This window comes from Choristoneura fumiferana, chromosome 3 (assembly GCF_025370935.1).
Source record: "Choristoneura fumiferana chromosome 3, NRCan_CFum_1, whole genome shotgun sequence".
NCBI lineage: Eukaryota > Metazoa > Arthropoda > Insecta > Lepidoptera > Tortricidae > Choristoneura > Choristoneura fumiferana.
This window is the reverse complement of record NC_133474.1, coordinates 1,362,395-1,383,047: the sequence shown is the minus strand read 5'-3', so window position 1 is coordinate 1,383,047 and position 20,653 is coordinate 1,362,395. Positions and strand designations below refer to the sequence as shown.

Sequence of the window (20,653 nt, the reverse complement as noted above, 5' to 3'; positions counted from 1 at the left end):
TTATCCCTATCCCGCGGGGACTATGCTGATTTCCCGCAAAATTAGCTTAAGTTAATTTAGTATAAGTACCTAGTTTTTTTTTATCTAAGCGTCGTTGACCCTCGGCCGTGGGTCAAATCAGTAGGCTTCAGTCAATAAGTACACAAAGATAATATAAAAATAAAGTCTCTTAAATAACTTACCTACATAAAGCTGCTTCCACTGATGTTCCCAAAGGAATGATGGCCGTAATTCGAATGCTTTAATTCCTATTTATACCAATCTAGGGCCTAATCCCGGGAAATCCCGAGTTCCGACCGGGAATTTAGTAACAGTCAAAGAGCCTTTGCCGAAAATCGCTTCCCGGTTTTCCCGGGCCTATCATCATCCCGCATCACACACACAATTAAATCATCAGTTGCAATTGCTGTATCGCATTAGTAAAATAAGTTGGTGTCCGTTTTTAAAACTATTTATTTTAGGAGGAGGTTATCATTTTACTGAAAATTGTGTCGGCTTAATTTTATTCTTATGTTTTTTTTAATGTATTACCTATGACCATATGCGCGGCGATACAGTAAATATGATGAAAACTACTTTAAAAACATAGTTTGGGTTCCTTGAGCCACTGTAGAACTCTTTCGCAGCAAATTTCACAGGGAAAACATTTTAAAATAAAAAAATACTAATAATCAACATTTTATTGTGCGAGTGATGTAAGTACATTATATATTTCTGTTTGTCATTTGATATTCGTGTTTTCATAATTATCACTTTTTACATTAAAAAATACAATTAAAATACATGTGTCTTTAACATTGAAAGTGTGTATAAATAATTCCAAAATAGATTTGTCTCGCCTAAATCCAAGCAAATTGGTATCGTAAAGTGTAACCGATAAAAATCAAAATGCAGTACCAATTTTCGTTGATTTAGGTAAATAACATGCACAGACATTAATGGAATCATGCACATAGAATACATAAAAAGGGTAGATTAGGTACGTTCTTATATCGCGTAATCAACTGGACCAGATAATCATAATCACAAATCTTAAAATATGTCATGAACAGGGATAGAGATATGTAGATTTGGTAGATTATTTTCCCATAATCATTTTTTCTTTGCAGCAAAATTTCTTTTCGCGTTTTTTCACGAATTTTATTTTTACAAGTCTGTTTTTTTTCATGAAGCTTATTTTCACATTCGCGTTCTTTTTGTGTCGCATTTTTCCCCAGTCGCGTTTTTCCCCAATCCCAATCGGTACAGAAACAGTATCGACGAAGCTCCGCTCACGCGGAGCTCCTATCCTGGGTGGTTTTGGCCCTTCGGGCCGATGCAAAACTAACATAACCTAAACCTACCTATGAGCCGTTAAGCCTGGTTGTGTGGTTTAGTAGTGGGGTACATAAGACTCGGTGGGAAACAGGAGCTCTGTGATACCAGGGCTCCATCGACACTGTTTCTGTGTCGATTGGGATTGCGGAAAAACGGGACTGGAAAAAAAAATGCGACAAAAAAAACGCAAATGCGAAAATAAGCTTCATTAAAAAAGCAGACTTGGAAATATGGCCTTCGTGTAAAAAAGCGAAATGAAAATTTGCTACAAAGAAAAAACGATTATCGGAAAATAATCTAACAAACCGATATGTGAATTGAATTATGGTGCGAACGAGATAGCAATATGAGCGAACAAATTTTCGTCACTTGCTAAGCAACAACACTGTTGTCACGCGAAACGTCACGACAAAAATAGCGAAAGGAAATATAAAATGTTAGATTGAATTTTTAACCCCCGACGCAAAAAGAGGGGTGTTATAAGTTTGACCGCTATGTGTGTCTGTCTGTCTGTGTATCTGTGTGTCTGTCTGTGGCACCGTAGCTCTTTAAACGGGTGGACCGATTTGAATGCGGTTTTTGATATACCTACGAGCGTAAAATACCTTGGGTGTTGCTTTTTGTTTTGGGGCTATCTCCAACTATATTAATAGTAGTGCACCTTTTAAATGCACATGAGGGCATTGTAGACAAAGCACAGAATATATGATAGTACTAAAGTACAGAATGGCCACTCTCCGCCCCGCACCGGTTCGAGTTACCCCACCCCTCAAGCGCAGATTGCAGGAAAACCGCAGGAAAGCAGTCGGGTGCGCAACGCGATGTAAGTATGTCGGCCGCACGGCACCAAGTTCGGGAGCAATCATTTTGCGAAATGGTACCCTACCTACTTCCTTTTTCTAAATAAATAACGATTTCTGAAATTATCGCGATTAATACATGAAATGACTACCTACCGAATAATTCGTTTAAGTTTGTAGTCTTATATCTATTGTAATTGAAAATAATAATGCTTAAATACACAGACAGGCACATTTTAAGTAGGTTTAAATAAAAAATCTTGTATCTAAAATCAATATGTCAACAAAATTGAACCTTGACGTAATGTTCATAAAGTACACTCAGAAAAATTATCTATTTTGAGGTAAGAGTTTTTTTTTAAGTGGTGACGAAATGACATATCTACCCTTTTTATTTAATCTATGACCATATATCAAATTTTTTTAAGGCACAATACTGGGACGATTACGGTGGTTACATTCATTTTTTTCCTTATACTATAATACAGTACAAAATGCATTGAAGTAGTTATTTGATTAAAAAGCGTTAATATTAACAATAATTAGCATAATTCTCATTTAAATATAAATTAATAAATAACTAAAAATATTCTGCTTAATAATACGTCACTTTTATAACACACCGAAAAAAATTGATTAGGAATATTTCGTATAAATTGTTAACAATATTTAGCTGTTATTCACTACAATAAAAAAGATAATAACGTTTAAATTATAACATTTTCTGAGACACAGTTGGGCATAGAAGACACAGTATTATTATTAAGTAAGACTATATGTATATCCTCGTTAATTGTTCTCTATTAATAGTCAAAAAACTTGTTTATAATACATATATAATTTATTTGCCAAATGTCAAGATTGTGTCAAAAAACATTGTTTTAATTACAAAATGAACCTGAAAAGTTTCATGTATTTGTTTTAAATTTTCTCTTTATATCTATTTGTTTTTTCGATTGATGCATTGAAAAACATTGTAAGATATACGCGTGAAATCGAATACATCCCCAACTCGTGTCTTTAAAAACTCTCTTCGCTCGCTTTTTAAGAACACCGACACTCGGTGGGAATTGCCTACTTTCCGCACTCATATTTATAATAAGTAGTTATTTATTTGTCTCTAAGTGCGTGTTAACTCCTAATTATCTGTGCAGACGAATAAATACTAGTAATTATGTAGGTAATATATATAAGTAAAGCGATTAAAAAGCGTTTTGTAAGACAGGTACTTACTAAATAGTTTGTTGTTAACAATATGACTTAAGTGATAATAAACTCTATAATAATGTCTATACAAAATAGTAGATAGTGACTTGATTTAGTCGAATATTGTGGTATAAATTATCTATTACTATTTAACTGGTGAATAATATTACGATAGAAGTGCTGGCACAGCTAAAGCCATAGAGCTTAGCACTTTAGAACTGTGTGTTCAATTCAAGATGTTCTAATATCTGGAATATTCCAGCAGATGGTTGAGTAGTTTGATCGAACTCCTGTAAAGGTTTTCTAACTTCTAAAGGTCGAAACTAGTCGGACCGTTCTTGACTTATAACTGTGACTGACTTTGAGGTGAACGTTCATATTTATGATATATATGCGACACACCTCGCCTTTGCGCGGGTGTAGTTATTGGAAAATGGAGCTTTAGAAAAAGTGCCTTCGCATAGTTTTTTTTTTATTGTACCGGAACAAAGCCGGGGCGGGTCGCTAGTAACTAATATTATTGTTTTTAAGTGATATTTTAAGTGTGATCGTACACTTACTGTGGATTTCTCAAGTGGCAAAAAATTCTGAAAAACATTTACAGGAGCATTCAGTAAAGCTGACGAAACCATCTGCTGAAATATTGTAAATTGATTTTAAAACGCCTTTGCTTAAATGTACAAACATAATTAACAAGACATTGAGCGTAACGCATTTTATGGAAACATGTCCTAAAATATGTTTAAAAAATATTAAAAAGTTATGTCCGTCAGATCATTTTCAGTCAATGATATTATAAAAGATATATACGAATGTAACTTGTTTATAACAATTCTGTAATCAATGGTGTTCACGTGGACCCTATTAACCCCTTGTCTGTCGGTTTGTTATCTTTTGAAACTTTATATGCAGTTACTTGAAATATTAACACAGTGTATGGCCATTTTAAAAACATATTACAAAACTAAAATTTAGCAAGTAATTAAATATCATTGATTTATTTATTTATTGATAATTTATTTACTGATATATGTAACGGTGAGCATCGAGTGTATCCCTACAAGAAAAGTTATTTTTTTTATATCATGGCAACTCTGCCGTCTTAAGCTAAAAGCGGTATCTCGAAAAAATCACTTGTGTGTTTTTTATGCCATTGTGCATCAAATGGTACAAATAATATGTGTTTTTTTTGAGATACCTGCTTTTTACTTAGGAGAGCAAAATTGTACAGAACCCTGAGCCCAACCCGCACTTGGCCAAATCTTCGTTATAATATCATTGCTGAAATTATAGCCACATTGTCATTTAAAATCTTTGGTCATAAATCTAATAACTTAACTAATTACATTACTAAGTCGCGGGAAAAAATATCTTTACACTATAGTACTTTGTCACTCTATGTCTTCTGACAGTTTTATACTAAAGTCCAAACATGAAGTGACAGCGACAAGGTAGCAAAGTGTAAACATATGATTTCGACCGTACAAAAAGTTAATAAAATTCGGTAAGTACATTGTAGGTAGTTGCGTAAAAATACATCTAAATATTAAATTATCAATAAACATCCAGTTTTTTACTTATATCTAATGCAGAATAACATTAAAATGTCATATATTAACTAGAAATAGTGCGGTATTAATAAATATGGATACTTTCGACGGTGGTCGTGTTCAAGTATAATAGAACTATTGCTTTACGATTCAAGGTTCAAAGTTGTATGGCTCAAAACATCAAAGGCTATTTTCACATATGCGACAATCGGCCTTATTATATATTTAGCCTATAACTGTGTCCCACTGCTGGGCAAAGGCCTCTCCTCTTGACTTCCACATCTCCCTATCCAGAGCTATATTTGGCCACTCACTCAGTGCCGCGTCCAGGTCATCTCGCCATCTCCGCCTCGGCCTGCCTTGCCGTCGGTGCCCGTCATGTGGTACCCACCATGTGGCTTTGTGCGCCCATCTTTGTGGGTGCATCCGGCAGACATGACCGGCCCAGTCCCACTTAAGTTTGGCGGTCGCTTTTCCAACATCCTTATTGTTTTATTATTTATATAAACTTGAATACGATTTGATACCTACAGGTGAAGTGAATAATGTGCCATCGTATCTTGTCGGAAAGTTAGTTAGTTACTGAGCTAATTGAGAAGCAAGATAAATAGATCTGTACGAAAACTTGATCGATTATACCTTTGTGCTCATAAATATGTCTACCAATACCACAGAAGTAAAAATAAAAGGAATAGAAATGTTGTATTTTTTGTTAACTTCAAATAGCAAATCTATTGTGTTAAAAATGTAGCTGTGTTAAATACTTGTGATATAAGTCATTAAATAACACTGTAGCCCTCTTGTTCTGAGAGGAGGCCTGTGCCCAGCAGTGGGACGTATATAGGCTGGGATGATGATTATGATTGGTTTTTTGGAGTCTTTTTGTATTTTTTATTTCAACTCCAAATTTGTTACTTTGGGGTTATAGCACGCAGCACGGATTGCTGAGGACCTGGGTTCGATTCCCAGCGCTGGTCTCTTTTTCTGGTTTTTCTGTGCATCCATGTCTCAGTATGTTTTTTCGATACATGATGATTTTCAAACGGTGATCAGGAATTGAAAAATACTAATAGCCAGCCAAAATTTAATTCAATAAGTATTTCATTAATTACAAACGTGTGTGTTGTGTTATTATTTTATTTTTGGAATTGTATATGAGTCTTTGTGCTTGAAATAAATGTTTTTTTTTAATTGGATACTTGGTCATCCTACATTAATTTTTGAAGTGAAGCAGCTACCTATGGGGAATGCCCTGTAAGTTTTAGATCTTTCGTCTACATTTGACTATGACAATTTATAATTCCTAAGTTAATTGTCAAGGTTTTGAAAGAGGTTGTTAACTCATAGACTAAAATATTAGTACGATGACAGAATCTGTATTAAAAGTGATTTTCAAAATGAAATTATCAATCACTGAAAAAAAAAAACATTTGTATCTGCTTCCGTCATCATCATCCCAGCCTATATACGTCCCACTGCTGGGCACAGGCCTCCTCTCATAATGAGAGGGCTAATACAACATGATCGCTATTAACTACGGAGTTAGAAAAACTGGTATCTGATCACCGATTAAAAATCAACGTTGACTTTCTTGCCGGGTCCTTCTCAACAGAGATTTATCTGAACTTGTTTTTGACAATCACAAGATCTTGTGTCTAAATTGCTACAGATTATGTTGACTTCCGTTCCGAAGAAGCGGCGACATGACACGATAAAATTTCTATTCTTTTTATCAATACAGTAGCTTTTAGAGCTCACGCTAGCTGCCGCGGTTTGCACGGAGCCGGTGGCCGCCTGTTGAACAATAGTATGAGCAGCGCTAACTGCGCGCGCGCAGTGCGTAGGATTGCACCATCAGCCAACTAAGTGGTCCTATGAAATGAATATGTCGCTAAAGTCGAACTTTCAAGTTGACAGGCACGTCTATTGGCATTGTTTTATGACATGCAAACGATTATCAACTTTAGGGTGGTTGACCACATATTTGGCTGATGGTACAGACACCAGCATTAATATCTGCCAAAGCGGAGCGTGCAAAAATATCTGACACGTCCTTCCGGCCCTAGAAATAGAGTCGTATCAGATATTTATGTATTCAGTATATTTATTTCCATAACAATTTACATTGTGTCGGACAATATATATCTATAAACATGACATGTATATTACAGCATATTATGAACACAACACTTAATTCTAGCACACAAATTAGCAATACCATAAAATTTGAGCCACTTTGGGGCCACTTCCAATTATGCACGATTGTTGTGTCAGATATTGGTGCTGGTGCCGGCACCCGCGCCCGCAGCCGCGCGCCCGCAGTGCACCCGCCGGCTAGCGTAAGCCCTGGCCCTTACAAAGTGCAAAATTCGAACGTCGTATCTCGCCGTCTCGCTGATTAAGCTGGGTCCACATTTGCACCATTTTGCCGATCACGATCACGCGTATCGTATCGAGCTCGCGTATCCTAAGTATGGACGCTCACTTTGGGCACACCGTATCACTAGCATCGTCGCGTGAAAAAACCAGTCCATACTAACCGTAGCAGCGTATCGTATCATAACGCCGTATTATTAAGTGTGGACGTTATCCGTGTCCCCTTTGATGATCGGGGAAAAACCGCCTCGAGAGCGATCACGACGTATTCGTTATCAAATCATAATACGTCCATACTTCGGTATTGATACGCGTATCCGATCGCGATTGTGCGGGGTACATAATATACAGGGTTATTTGTAATTCACTAGCATCCTTAGTACAATACTATACAATAAAATGACTTTAGTACATCAGAAATAGTAAGCGATACAGAAAACAGGTACACAGAGAGACGACTTTTTAAAATGGAGCCGTAAAACAAAAAACATTTGTTTAAGTGGTAGGAGTTTTGGGTTAAAAGGATGCTAGTAAAATACGAATAACCCTGTACTTGCATCAACATCGATCCCGAGCGATAAGATACGGCGCACCGCAATACCGCGCTATTTTCGCTACACCAGCGATCTTGATACGCGTCGGTGCAACGCGACGGAGATACGATGCGACCAAATGATACAAATGTGGACCCAGCTTTATATGACTTAATACGAGAGTGAGAGGGACTGAACGAAACTAACTTCGAATTTGGTGGTAGCCCTTTAGTCCTAGTAGCCGACCCTGGGCGGCGTGGTCACGGTGGCGGCGGTCTGTCGCGACACCACGCGGGTGCCCTGCGCCAGGCCGCCGTCTTGCACCGCGCGGTACTTCAGGTAAGCGTCTATTAGGTACGCCAGCATCGCTGCGTAACCGAAGAACTATAACAAGAAAAGCTGATCAAACAGATGGGCTTATACATAAAATATTACAAATGAAACGGATACAAAATTCAGATCTATTATGATTGGTTTTTTGGTTGTTATTTGTTACTTTTACGGGTATCCCGTGAAACCATATCGAAAATACGAACTGAGACATGGATGCACAGAAAAACCAGAAAAAAAAACTGGGTTTGATTCCATGTCTCAGTTTGTATTTTCGATTCAGATCTACTGTCAAGAAGATATTAATATCAAAGGCGTATTATAAAGTTAATGATTATATCGATACCTCCTACGTATACTGGTACAAGTGACAAATTTCTGATTTTTAGTTTTTTGCATTTTTGTGATTAATATTTCCTTATTTACCTACCACAAAAAATTTGCACTGATATTCCTATTAGTTTTGGAAATAAAGTGACGTATATGAATGCATCTAACACCGTTTTGCTAATCGGTACAACGTATACTGAGGCAACCGACATGCACCACTATACGCGGCACCGATATTGTGGCGGGGCCGGGGAAGTCCAGTGTAACTGGCAGTTGCCTTAGTGTACGCGCTAGCCGTCGCTGCGTGCGGACCGTTTAAACTGTTCTACGAACACATAATTTGATAGTATATATAAAAAAACATGTTTTGGTCTGACAATTGCGGAGGGCAAGACCACAATAGCCGTATTTCTCATAGACAGTCATGGAAACTAAATCCAATGTGAAACCTTTTCGTGGTCTATTTCGCTATGATTTCTTTGGCAAATGTATGGGATGTCAACATAACATTGGTAGTACAACGGTTCCACCCCAGTACCAGTACGTGATTCAGTTTCCTCGGCTATACCTACATGTACGCGTGATAGAAATATAACATTGCAGTATTACATTGCATTCTGGTAGTTGAGCATCCCCAAAAAGAAGGCGAAGGCATGCATGCTTTAATTAAAATGAGAACAGTAAATTTCAATATACCTACAGGTTGATAAAAAAAATCCTGTACTATACTGTAACCCATATTAGGGTTACTGATTACTAATACGATATAAGTGGGAAAACATCGAAATTAGAAAGTCTTCTTGCGACTCCACTTCCATGCAAAAATTTTTTTTTCGAATCACAGTATTTTTGTACTTGGATCATATTAGTAATTAGTAGCCCTAATGTGGTTTAAAGTATAGTACAGGTTTTTAATAACCCCTATACACATTTTTTTTATACACACCTAAGAAATGGTACCTGGCTATGTATATGGCGAAAACGGGTAAACCGTATGAAGTTATAGAAGTTTCCCAAGACTTGGAAACAGACACAAAATTTAAATCTATTGTCAAGAAGACATTAATATATGGCGTATTATTAAAATTAATGATTATATCATGGATAGGGAAATTTGGAAATAATTCCGATCCGCATTGGCGAGTGCTTACTCCAAATAGCGAATTGAGAACTGTTTAAATATGTAGTTGTGCTAAATACTTGTGATGTATAGATATCACTAAAATATGATTGTAAATCTGTTTACAAAATATACCTAGGTTTATTGCCAGACTCTTCTCAACAGAGGTTTTTTCGAACCGGTGGTAGATTTTTTTGACATTCATAAGTGCTTGTTACAATCTAAATTGAATAAAGATATTTTGACTTTGACTCAATATTTCATGTCAAAGCTTGGCTTAAGCAAAGTGCTAATCAGACTCGCGCACGAAAGGTTCCATACCATCTATACAACTTCATTAGGATTAGCAAAAAAATGGCAAAAAAATTACATTTGTTGTATGGGGGCCCCCTTAAATATTTATTCTGTTCTATTTTTTGTTATATATTTATTATATCGACTACAGTTATACATAATCTGTGAAAATTTCAGCTGTCTAACTATCATGGTTCATGAGATACAGCCTGGTGACAGACGGACGGACAGCGAAGTAGTATATAGAAGTAGGGTTTCCGTTTATACCCTTTTGGGTACGGAACCCTGAAGAGGCACAAAAAGCTAAACCGTTAGGTGGATACAAATGGGTGCGATGCGATATATGTATCACATGAGGAACCTTTCACAATAAAATACGAGTACACATTTGAACAGGAATACGAATCCATTGAATGTGCTTCCATTAATTTAAAGCACTTAATACAATTACTTTTCTTAATAAAACCATTTATATTTCAAGTGAGGTGTTTTATAAAGGTATATTTCTGTATTTTGTATAGCACGTTTAAAACATTACTAGCGGTATATTGGTACAAGTGGCATGCTAATGTTAGCGTATATTGATGCAAGTGATAAAAACGTTTATAAATCAATAGATGAAGGTAAAAGAGCATCTGTTTTATTGTTCATTGCAAGCCATATAAGTATTTCATCTAAAATTCATATACAATATAAAATATCGTTAGATCAGTAATCTACGCATTACGCCGTATACTGGAGCAAGTGGTAATTAGCTCAGTATACCGCACAACTACAAGATGTAAAATACGCGTATAGTAGTGTATCTGCAATTTTCTCAAAAACTATAAGAAATTTCAAAATTCCATGAATACAGGTAGAAAGCAAATATTTTCTTTGGAACCAATGCAAAATTTTGAAAAGTTATATCATCAAATGAGAAAGTTACAGGTTTTGGAACCTTTGAACAGCTCTCCTGTAAATTTATGATTATGCACTTGTACCAGTATACGTAGGAGGTGTCGATATCATGGCCAGGGATATTTGGAAATAATTCCGATCCGCATTAGCGATCCCTTCAAATAGCGAACCTGTTGTGTTAAATACTTGTCATGTATAGATATCATTTAATAATATTATAAATCTGTTTAAAAAAATATACCGCGTTGAGTTTCTTGCCGGATTCTTCTCAACAGAGGTTTTTCCGAACCGGTGCTAGATTATTTTGACATTCATAAGTGCTTGTTATAGCCTAAATTGAATAAAGATATTTTGACTTTGACTTTGAAAAGGCCGGCAACGGACCAATGACGTTCCTTGAGTAGTTGGTACTCATGGGCAGCGGTGTTCATTTCCCATGAGATGTCCGCTCAAGGGCGTCGACAAGGTGCAAGGGGGCACAAGACCATGTCAATGACAGTGAGATTTTGACATTCACTTCATTCATTCTCCTTTTATTTAATCAGTTCATATAGCTGTCATCATTATCATCATCATCTCAGCCATAGGACGTCCACTGTTGGACATAAGCCTCCACCATAGACTTCCAGTTGCATACATCCACCGTGAACCCGCGGCTTTAACCAGGCCATCCGTCCATCGCGTTGGTGGACGTCCTACGCTGCGCTTGCCGATCCGTGGTCAATATTCGAGAACTTTTCAGCCCCAACGGCCATCGGTTCTCCGTGCTATATGGCATGTAGCTATGTGTGTAGTCATTCACTTCAACTTGTATTTGAAGTTACTTACCGCTGCCGCAGCGAAAGCACTGATCACGCTCCATGCCACCACCAAACTGGACGCTATCAGGTAGAAAAACGTCCACAACCCGCAGAACACCAGCTCTATCTTGAGCCAGGGTATCTTGTAGAACTTCTCCACGAGGTGGAACAGGTACAGCCCGAGCAGGAGGCCCGTGAACCAGAACGCCATCATGGAGATCCAGGCGAAGAAGGAGCTGCGAGACGATCGGTATGATGCCACTTGGACGCAGATGAAGCCGAGGAGACTCGCACCCTGGAAGGATACGCAATTGGCGTTAAGCGACTGAAATCACATCAATCTTCTGCTTCTAAGGGCCTCCGCTAAGTTTTGAAATTTTGTTTTTGATTGGTAATATAATGACAATCTACTATTTTTTTTTCGCAGTTTATTTAAAATCCGTGCTTAGTTTTACTAAATAAAAAGTAGGCAATTCTTTTAATTTAGGGGCTGTTAAGTTGCTGTTTATCCCACTGCCTATATTTTATTTAGAAGTGTATTATTTGTACGATATATACTGTACTAGCTGTTGCCCGCGGCTTCGCTCGCGTTAAATTTGGGGTAACAATTAACATACATTTACTTTCTGCGATCCTTTTTTTCGTGTTTTGATTGATTTTTTGGAGGATTTCATGGAAATATAAATACAGTAAGACGTTGTTTTAGACAGATGGTGCACATTTTGGAATTCAAAAATCAACCTACATACGTAATTAATCATTCATAATTCGTACCAACTCTGAAACCCTGTTTCGCTGAAACGTTAAAGACGTTAAAGTACTACGCGTTTCTTTTGCCGGCGACTTCCTACACGATATAGATATAGGATTGTATCTCGAGAAATTGTAAAGTCCCCGCGGGACATGAATTACTGTTATGATCTATTTTAGTATTCTTAATTGTCGATGAGAGACATATTGTAGCTTTCTATTGGTAATAGAATTATTTAAATCAACTCAGTAGTTTCAGAGATTATCCCCAACAAACAAAGAAACAAACAAAGTTGAGATATTTTCCTATTCCATGGGATTTTCTAAAAATCTTTCCCTAGTGCACCTCTCTATTACTTTAGGTCCATCTATGCCAATTTCATGTCTCTAGCACCAGTAGTTTTGGCTATGCGTTGTCTGTCAGTCAGCCAGTCATGGTACTGTTCAGGTAGAGTTAGGTATACAATTATAAATAAATCAACCCTGAAGTTGAATTCACTTTTTGCTATCCCGCGGGAGTTTTACGTTTTCCCGGAGAAAAGTAGCGTATGCCAATCAGAGATAATGTAGCTCCCAATTGGTAAAATATCTTTTTAAATCAACCCCAATGATGAATTTACTTAAGTATTTCGATCTTGCGGGAATTTTGCATTCTTCTGTAGAAAATCAGCCTATGTCAATCAGAGATACTGCAGATTACTATTAGTGAAAGAATTTTTAAAATCAGCTGAATTTGGATTGTCTTACTTACTGCGGGAATTTTGCATTTTCCCAAAGAAGAGTAATCTATACCAATCAGCAATTAGTGTAGCTTTATATTAGTGGAAGAATTTTTAAAATCAGCTCTGAAGTTGAATTCAGTTTTTTCTATCCCATGGGAATTTTGGATTTTCCGAAAAAAAGTGGCCTATGTCAATCGAGGATAGTCATATAATATGAAAGAATTTTTAAAAGCAGTGCCAAAGTTGAATTTACTTTTTTCTATCCCGCGGGAATTTTTCATTTTCACGGAAAAAACGTATCCTATGTCAATCAGGAATACTGTAGCTTACTTTTGTTGAAAGAACTTTTAAAATCAGACCCGAAGTTGAATTCACTTATTTCTATCCCGCGGGAATTTTGCATTTTCCCGAAGAAGAGTAATCTAAACTAATGAGGAATAGTGTAGCTTTCTATTGATGTAAGAATTTTTTAAATCATCCCCGAAGTTGCATTCAGTTTTTTCTATCCCATGGGAATTTTGTAATTTCCCGAAGAAAAAGTAGCCTTTGTCATTTGGGGATAGTCATATCACATAATATGTAAGAATTTTTTAAATCAGCTCCGTAATTGAATTAATTTATTTCTATCCCGCGGGAATTTTGCATTATCCCGGATAAAAAGTAACCCATGTCAATCAAGGATAGTGTAGCTTACTAACGGTAAAAGAATTTTTAAAATCGGCTTAATAGTTTCAGAGATTCGACTACAAACAAAGAAGCGAAAAAAGTTTAGATATTTCCCTATCCCGTGGGAATTTCGAAAAATCCTTTCTTAGTGAGCGTCTACATCTATTAAGGAACATATATTCCAAATTTCAAGTTTCTAGCCCCAGTGGTTTGGGCTGTGCGTTGATCTATAAGTCAGTCAGTCAGTCAGTCAGTCAGTCAGTTTCTTCTTTTATATATATAGATGTGTAGATGTATTTATTTGAGTTTTAAAATTCTGATCTATGGTTGATGCACCGCCTGCTGTAAACTAGTCCTTCCTTCTTTCTGTAAAAAAGGTTGCCTGGAAGACATCGCTATTAGCTAAAGAGTCATTTTATTGTATAGTATTGTACTATTCGCAATGTTGCTATTTAATTTCCTTGAAATTCGAATGAAAACAGATATAACTCATTCATAAAAACCATTTTATGCTCGGCCTGAGCGTCTCGGTTAAAATGACGCGTTTTATGCACTCGTAAAATCTAGTATTATAGTCGACCAAAAAAAGAAGATCTTAACATGTAGAAGTTGGTCATCAAATTAATTGATTTTAGATAACCTAGCCTTGATAATTCATGAACTTGGTACAAATACAGTCGTACATTAATCGGCAATCCGCCCATCGGACCAGGAGGGCAGTAGGTACGAAATTAGAAGTTCGAATCTTGTCGTCCCTCTCACACTCCTATTAAATACTAGTAGCGTGAGCGGACCAGCACGACACAAAAGTATAAGGCCTGCAGTATGCACCTTTATGCACACAAACGACTAGTGTTTATGGTCAGGGGAAGTAGTTCCTTATCAAATGCGTCGTTAGTTAAGTACCTAACTAATGAGCTAACTCACTCGACACTCGTTAGTCCATTTGGTCAGTTAAGTTCATTCGATTTTTTAACTTGTTTCCAAAATGATTACATTAGGAGGTTCTGTAAAATGGGTATTAAAATTGTTTTTTGTTGTGTTATTCTTCGTGATAAACAAACTGTGGTATTTGGTGAAACAGGTGTACATGGTTTACTTTGTGGATGGCAGGCGTCATAGACGTGGCAGGTAATATAGTTATAACTATTTTTAACCCCCGACGCAAAAAGAGGGGTGTCATAAACTTGACCGCTATGTGTGTCTGTGTGTCTGTCTGTGGCACCGTGGCTCAGGCCTGAAATGTCTGTTTTCCTAAAATGTACAATTCTCAAAACGTCTGCGTTTTCACAATGTTAAAACTTCTATTTTGTCAGCTTTCTCAAAATGTCTGCTATTTAAAATGTGTACAATCTGAGGAAGTCGTCTTTTCATAATGTTTACATTACTATAATATTAGCATTACCTTAATTTCTGCTTTCCCGTTATGTTCACTTTTTTAAATAGGCTTTAGTCTTGTTATGTTTGTTTTCCCATAATGTCTGCTTATTTTCAAATCAAATTTTGAAATGTAAAAGGTTTAATTGCTTGCATACTTACTCTTTGATAACATAAATATCTATACCTAATATAAAATTACTGGCATTCAAGACAACATTAATGACGTTTAGATGAAATTTGAAGATCATGATTGGATACATTTTCGGAATAAGACTTTTCTGGAATGCCAACGTTATACGAAAGCGGATATTTTGAGGTTGCAGACATTTTGAGAATAAGCGCATTCTGAAAAGAGAACATATATACAAAAACTGTCATTCTTGGAGACAGGCAATTTTAAATAGCTGACATTTTGAGACGCTGACATTATGCAAAAGACGTGTTGACATTCTGAAAAGCAGACATTTTGCGAAAAATACATTTTAGGAAAATGGATATTTCAGGCCTGAGCCGGCACCGTAGCTCTTAAACGAGTGGACCGATTTGAATGCGGTTTTTTTTATTTGAAAGCAGGTTTTCGAGCGATGGTTCTAAGGTATGTAAGGGGTATACTATCTACTGTGTATCTGTTATACTATCTGTATACCAAATTTCATTTAAATCGGTTCAGCGGTTTAGACGTCATGCGGTAACAAACAGACTTTCAAACTTTCGCATTTATTATGTTAATGGGTTTTTTTTTTGTTTCAGACCTTACACAATCCAACAAAGTTCATCCTATAGACACCGTTCCGGCTCGAGATATAAAAGAGACCATCGACGAGGCTATATTCCAACCACAGATTCGGTTGTATTTGTTATTCTTGCATTTCTACTATATCACTTGTATCAAATGAAACTTGACGAAGCATGTGACCCATACAGGCTGAGTCCCAAAGCTCTAGATTAAAGGCTTCTATGTAAATATTTTTGTTTAATTATTTATTAATTAATTCTCAATTGACCTGATCTCGTGGTTACCCTACTTTTGAAGTTGAATAAACAGCGCATGTTTTTAATCAACCTCTTTGTATTTGCTGGACAGCAGCGTAAATTTTTTTTTATGAAAATTTGCACTGTTAAGTTGAATATTTCGCAAACAGATCGTAAAATCGTCATGACAACCCAATGGTTTTAAAAGACCTATCCAACGGTACCCCACACTATAGGGTGTCGAGAAAAAAAAACACGCCCACTTTACGTCGAAGGGAGATACCCTAAAAAAAATATTTTTTATTTTTATTTTACCACTTTGTCGGCGTGACTGATATGTATATTCATGCCAAATTATAGCTTTCTAGTACTAACGGTATCTGAGCTTAGTCGCGGACAGACATGGCGAAACTATAAGGGTTCCTAGTTGACTACGGAACCCTAAAAAGTTTCAGCTATTGTAAAATAACGAAACGAAGGTCTGGCTATCGCGGACTATTTCTCTATTTGGCAAATATGGTTTTAAAGGAGTGATCGGTTGACACAGGAGTAAAGAACCGCAAATACTTACAGCTTGGACTATTTTAAGAATTCCAGGCACTGTTTTGATGTAGGACGGGTCGAACCGTATGTTCGTCTGCACAGTCGTGCTGGACGTGACCGTGGTGGTCGTGGTGTGCTGCCCCGGGAACCCCGCCTCCGCCATCTTGCTTTATGCTGAGGGCAAAAAGATATTTTTTTTAAATAGCGTATTAGGTTTACCTACCATTGCTAGGCAAAGGCCTTTTTATACAAGAGGGAGAAAACGAACATGCGGGTCCATGGACACCTGCAACCTGCAACACGACGACGGGTATCACAGGTGCGTTGCCGGCCATTAGAGAGACTGATAGTCTCTTTTTTAGGGTTCCGTACCCAAAGGGTGCCAACGGAACCCAATTACTGAGACTCCACTGTCTGTCTCTCTTGATTCGTAACAGTTAGACACTTGAAATTTTCACAGATTATGTATTACTATGGCCGCTATAACAACAAACACTAAACCCAGAATAAAATAAATATTTAAGGGGGGCTCCCATACAACAAACGTGATTGTTTAAATAAACGTGATATTAATAACGTTAGCAGTTTAGACGCTTGAAATATTCACAAAATATTTAGTGGGATTATCCCTTTAAAAATAAATAAATAATGAAATTAGAATAAAATAAATATTTATGGGGGCTCCCATACAACAAACTTGTTTTTTGTTGCCGTTTTTGTGCTAATGTCTAATGTTGTATAGATAATGGTACGGAACCCTTCGTGCGCGAGTCCAATTCGCATTTGGCCGGTTTTTTTAAAAGATCCCTAAGTTCCATATTTTTGTCAGTAGGTACTGCCGCTGACAAACAAATATCGAAGTATATTTTTTTCCATAAGAGCAACTCACGGTTGACCAGTTTTACTTTTGATATGCCATCATTTCGGGCTAGGGACTAATTTTTACTATTATTTTTATTTTTACCTATTATTTTTTGTTGCAGCGGAAATAGAAATACACATTTTTTATATGATAGAATAGGCGGCATTGTTATTTCCAGCTATCTATGGCAGTTCTAGCGATACAGCCCTGTGATTGCCAGACAGACAAGTTAGCGACATAAATAAGGTTCTCTTTGTTACTTTTCCGGTACAGAACCCTTCAAAGCAGCAAATTTGGACATGTTTAACGTGTTACTTCGCTTTCAAAGAACTGGCAAAAAAACAAATTGCATGATAAACTAATAAAAGATTAACACCCGTCATAAGTAAACATCAAATTAGTTTAGATTACAAATAAAATTGATGTTTTCCACCCGCAAACAACTTACCTTAAAACTTTATATTACACAATAACACTCCACAAACCACAGGAACACATTCAAAGAACAGAATATAGAAATATAATTAATTTAGGGGCATATTTTATATATATTTTAAATCACTTTCGGGGCGCGATAACGAGCGACACCTGATATGTGATGAGACACGAATGTTTAATTAGGAGTGTGAGATAAGGGCTAAGTATCTAATCAAACAAATATATTTGTCACTATATTGCTATTTTCAGCTTTACTGAAAATGAATACTGCTCAAAAGAAAATAAGGGCCACGCAAATTTTACAGATGAAACGAAAATAATAAATATAATTCTTTATAACATTCCTTGTCTAAAAACGCTTTTAATAATACAACATAACACAATACAAAACTTTTCATTCAGTGAAATGTATTAAATTCAAAACCCAAACATAATATTTTTGATTTAGTTTTACTGGTAAAATTTAAGTGGCCCTTATATTCTTTTGAGTAGTATAAATGTGTAAGTCTACTGGTTTGACCTATGGCAGAATAAAATTCATTTTCATGTGACATGGATCTTTTGAAATTTCGACATGACTAAGTTAAAGAACAATTATCAAGCTAAGTCGTAAAAACAGCGAATTCCACCTGGTAGTCCATTGACTGTTACAGACGCGTGTTGTCTAAGGAGGGCTACTACGAAATTCGAAAATCGAAGTTCGTACCACAATGCAAGCATTAGGCAGTAGTTTGACTCAGCCGTATTCTTGAAATTTATTCCTACAGTGGAGCCTTTGTGCTACTATTGTCATGTTGACATCCAAACAAAGAAATTATCGCGAAGTTGACAATGAAAAGGTTCCACCCTGGTATGTGATTCATTTTCTTTGATTGTACACATCGGCTGTTCTCCACGACCTGACGTCTGTATGCATCTATTTTGCATTTTGCGGTTACGTTGCAGTTGGATTACAGTAATGAATGGCATTTATATGACAGTTCCTACATCAGAAAAAAATAATGATTGACTTAAAAGTGAAAATAGCTTTTCATATATTCCCAAACGACATAGAACTTCATGGTGATAAAGCTGTAACTTAGTTGACTAGAGTAAGATAAATAATAAAACAGCATTGAAGAGCAGATGTTTATTTTCAGTCAAAACCATAGGCTAACAGTGCTGTAGTGCGGTAAAAGGACCATGCAGCATTTAAACAATAATCTCAAAAATAACAAATCGGTCAATAATATGCTTCCTCACATCCTATGCTCACAAAACAACTGAAAAACATGCTGCCTATGCACTAGCGGTAAACAACAGAATCAGTAAAGCAGTAGGCACAGCAAGCTTCAAAGATGCAGAAGTGGATGTACTGAAACAAAGCATATATTTAAGCGAAAGCAGTAAATGAAAATAGGCTTGCACAGTTGACATTACATAAATCTTAGCAGCACAAAGTCTTGTGGTTTGCAATAATATAATGTATGTTTTTACACATACTGAGTCCTATGGCAGAAGTTCTTAAAAAGAGATCCCTGGGGTATGGAAGGGTCACTAAAATTTCATGTTCTGCTCCCATTTGGGCCATTTGCAACAACATATCACTATGCTCATAACAAGTAGCTATGATTTTCCGTTTTGTAGTGAAAACTACCAATTAATAGAGAACTTGCTTATCCAGTTCTTGGGACTGGATGTGCTTATTCTTATAAGACATGAAAATATTCAAAAATATTTTTTTCTTATTATCAAAATGGGAATCCTCCTAAAAAAATTATAGGCTAAAAACATTGGGAATTGTTGCTCTATGTTAGAAGTAGTATACCTGTTAAGTCGTTAATCTGACTTAAGTTGAATTTTACTTCTGCCCAAAAATTTACGAGTCAATTATAAAAGTGTTCATTTCACTTTTTAAAACACAAAAAAGTCTAAGTTTATTCCTTAATATATGCACCTGTTCTCACTGAGATAATAAGTGATCAAATTAAAGCCGTAACAGTTATGTCACAGCGTAGTGCCGGAGCGAAAGTGTAAACAAACCTTGAGTCCTACACAAGTGAAAGTAGAATTATGTCAGTAACAAAGTGATTTCCATGTCTAAATAAGGGAAACATTCATAAAAGAAAACTAAGATTACTATTGCCGTATAGAGCCTAGCAATAACAGTTTTTAGTGATTAAAACTAACGTAACCCGATAGCTATCTGGCGTTTCGTAACGCCATGCGCGAGTGGATTTACGCCCAGATATTTCCATGTTCTGCTCATCAAATACCTATTAACACTGACGATTATAATCAGTGATCGCTCTATGGGACAAGACCCCCGTCACCACCGAAAATAGCAATTTAAACAATCCTGACCGACATGAGTTATAAACATAGAAATCTTATACTTATTTTCAGGCTTACCTATGGTTTGAACGGCTAAAATCGAACAAGCACACTACACTTTACTGTTATATGTAATCTTTAGGCCATTAACACGCTAAGCGCTACCCGAATTTAGGTGTAAATTAATAATTGTGTTGTGACGAAACAAGCACAAATTGCGAAATTTGACTTAACTTGACTGACATTGACAACTTTGTTTGCTTGACATTTACACGATACCCCTCCCCCCAGACCCCCCACCTCTTCTTATAATGAGACATTTTTACACTCTGTCATAAAAAAATTATATTTTTATTTTGTCTTAAATCTGTTTATCCTTATGTTTATAATGAAGTAACATTCATTATAAAATGTTTTTATTGTAATTATGACTTGCAAATCATTAATTAAT

General features: G+C 36.4%; 1 protein-coding gene and 1 long non-coding RNA gene across 3 annotated transcripts; one reads left to right on the top strand and one right to left on the bottom strand.

The window, feature by feature from the left end:
* Positions 1-662: 662 nt before the first annotated feature.
* Positions 663-20,455, bottom strand: LOC141426326 (CKLF-like MARVEL transmembrane domain-containing protein 4). 2 transcript variants are annotated; one of them, XM_074085176.1, is made up of 4 exons: positions 20,281-20,455; positions 16,618-16,763; positions 11,585-11,851; positions 663-8,166 (listed from the first exon to the last, which is right to left on the bottom strand). In XM_074085176.1, the coding sequence occupies exons 2-4, from the start codon at positions 16,750-16,752 to the stop codon at positions 8,017-8,019; spliced, it is 552 nt and encodes a 183-aa protein (XP_073941277.1). In that variant the 5' UTR covers positions 16,753-16,763; positions 20,281-20,455; the 3' UTR covers positions 663-8,016. The 2 variants fall into 2 exon arrangements, with proteins under 2 accessions (XP_073941277.1, XP_073941278.1); XM_074085177.1 differs by lacking the exon at positions 20,281-20,455 and adding an exon at positions 17,900-18,060.
* LOC141426327 (uncharacterized) lies at positions 14,519-16,038 on the top strand. Its single transcript, XR_012451224.1, has 2 exons — positions 14,519-14,825; positions 15,825-16,038. It is a non-coding gene; the product is annotated as an uncharacterized lncRNA (long non-coding RNA).
* Positions 20,456-20,653: the final 198 nt, after the last annotated feature.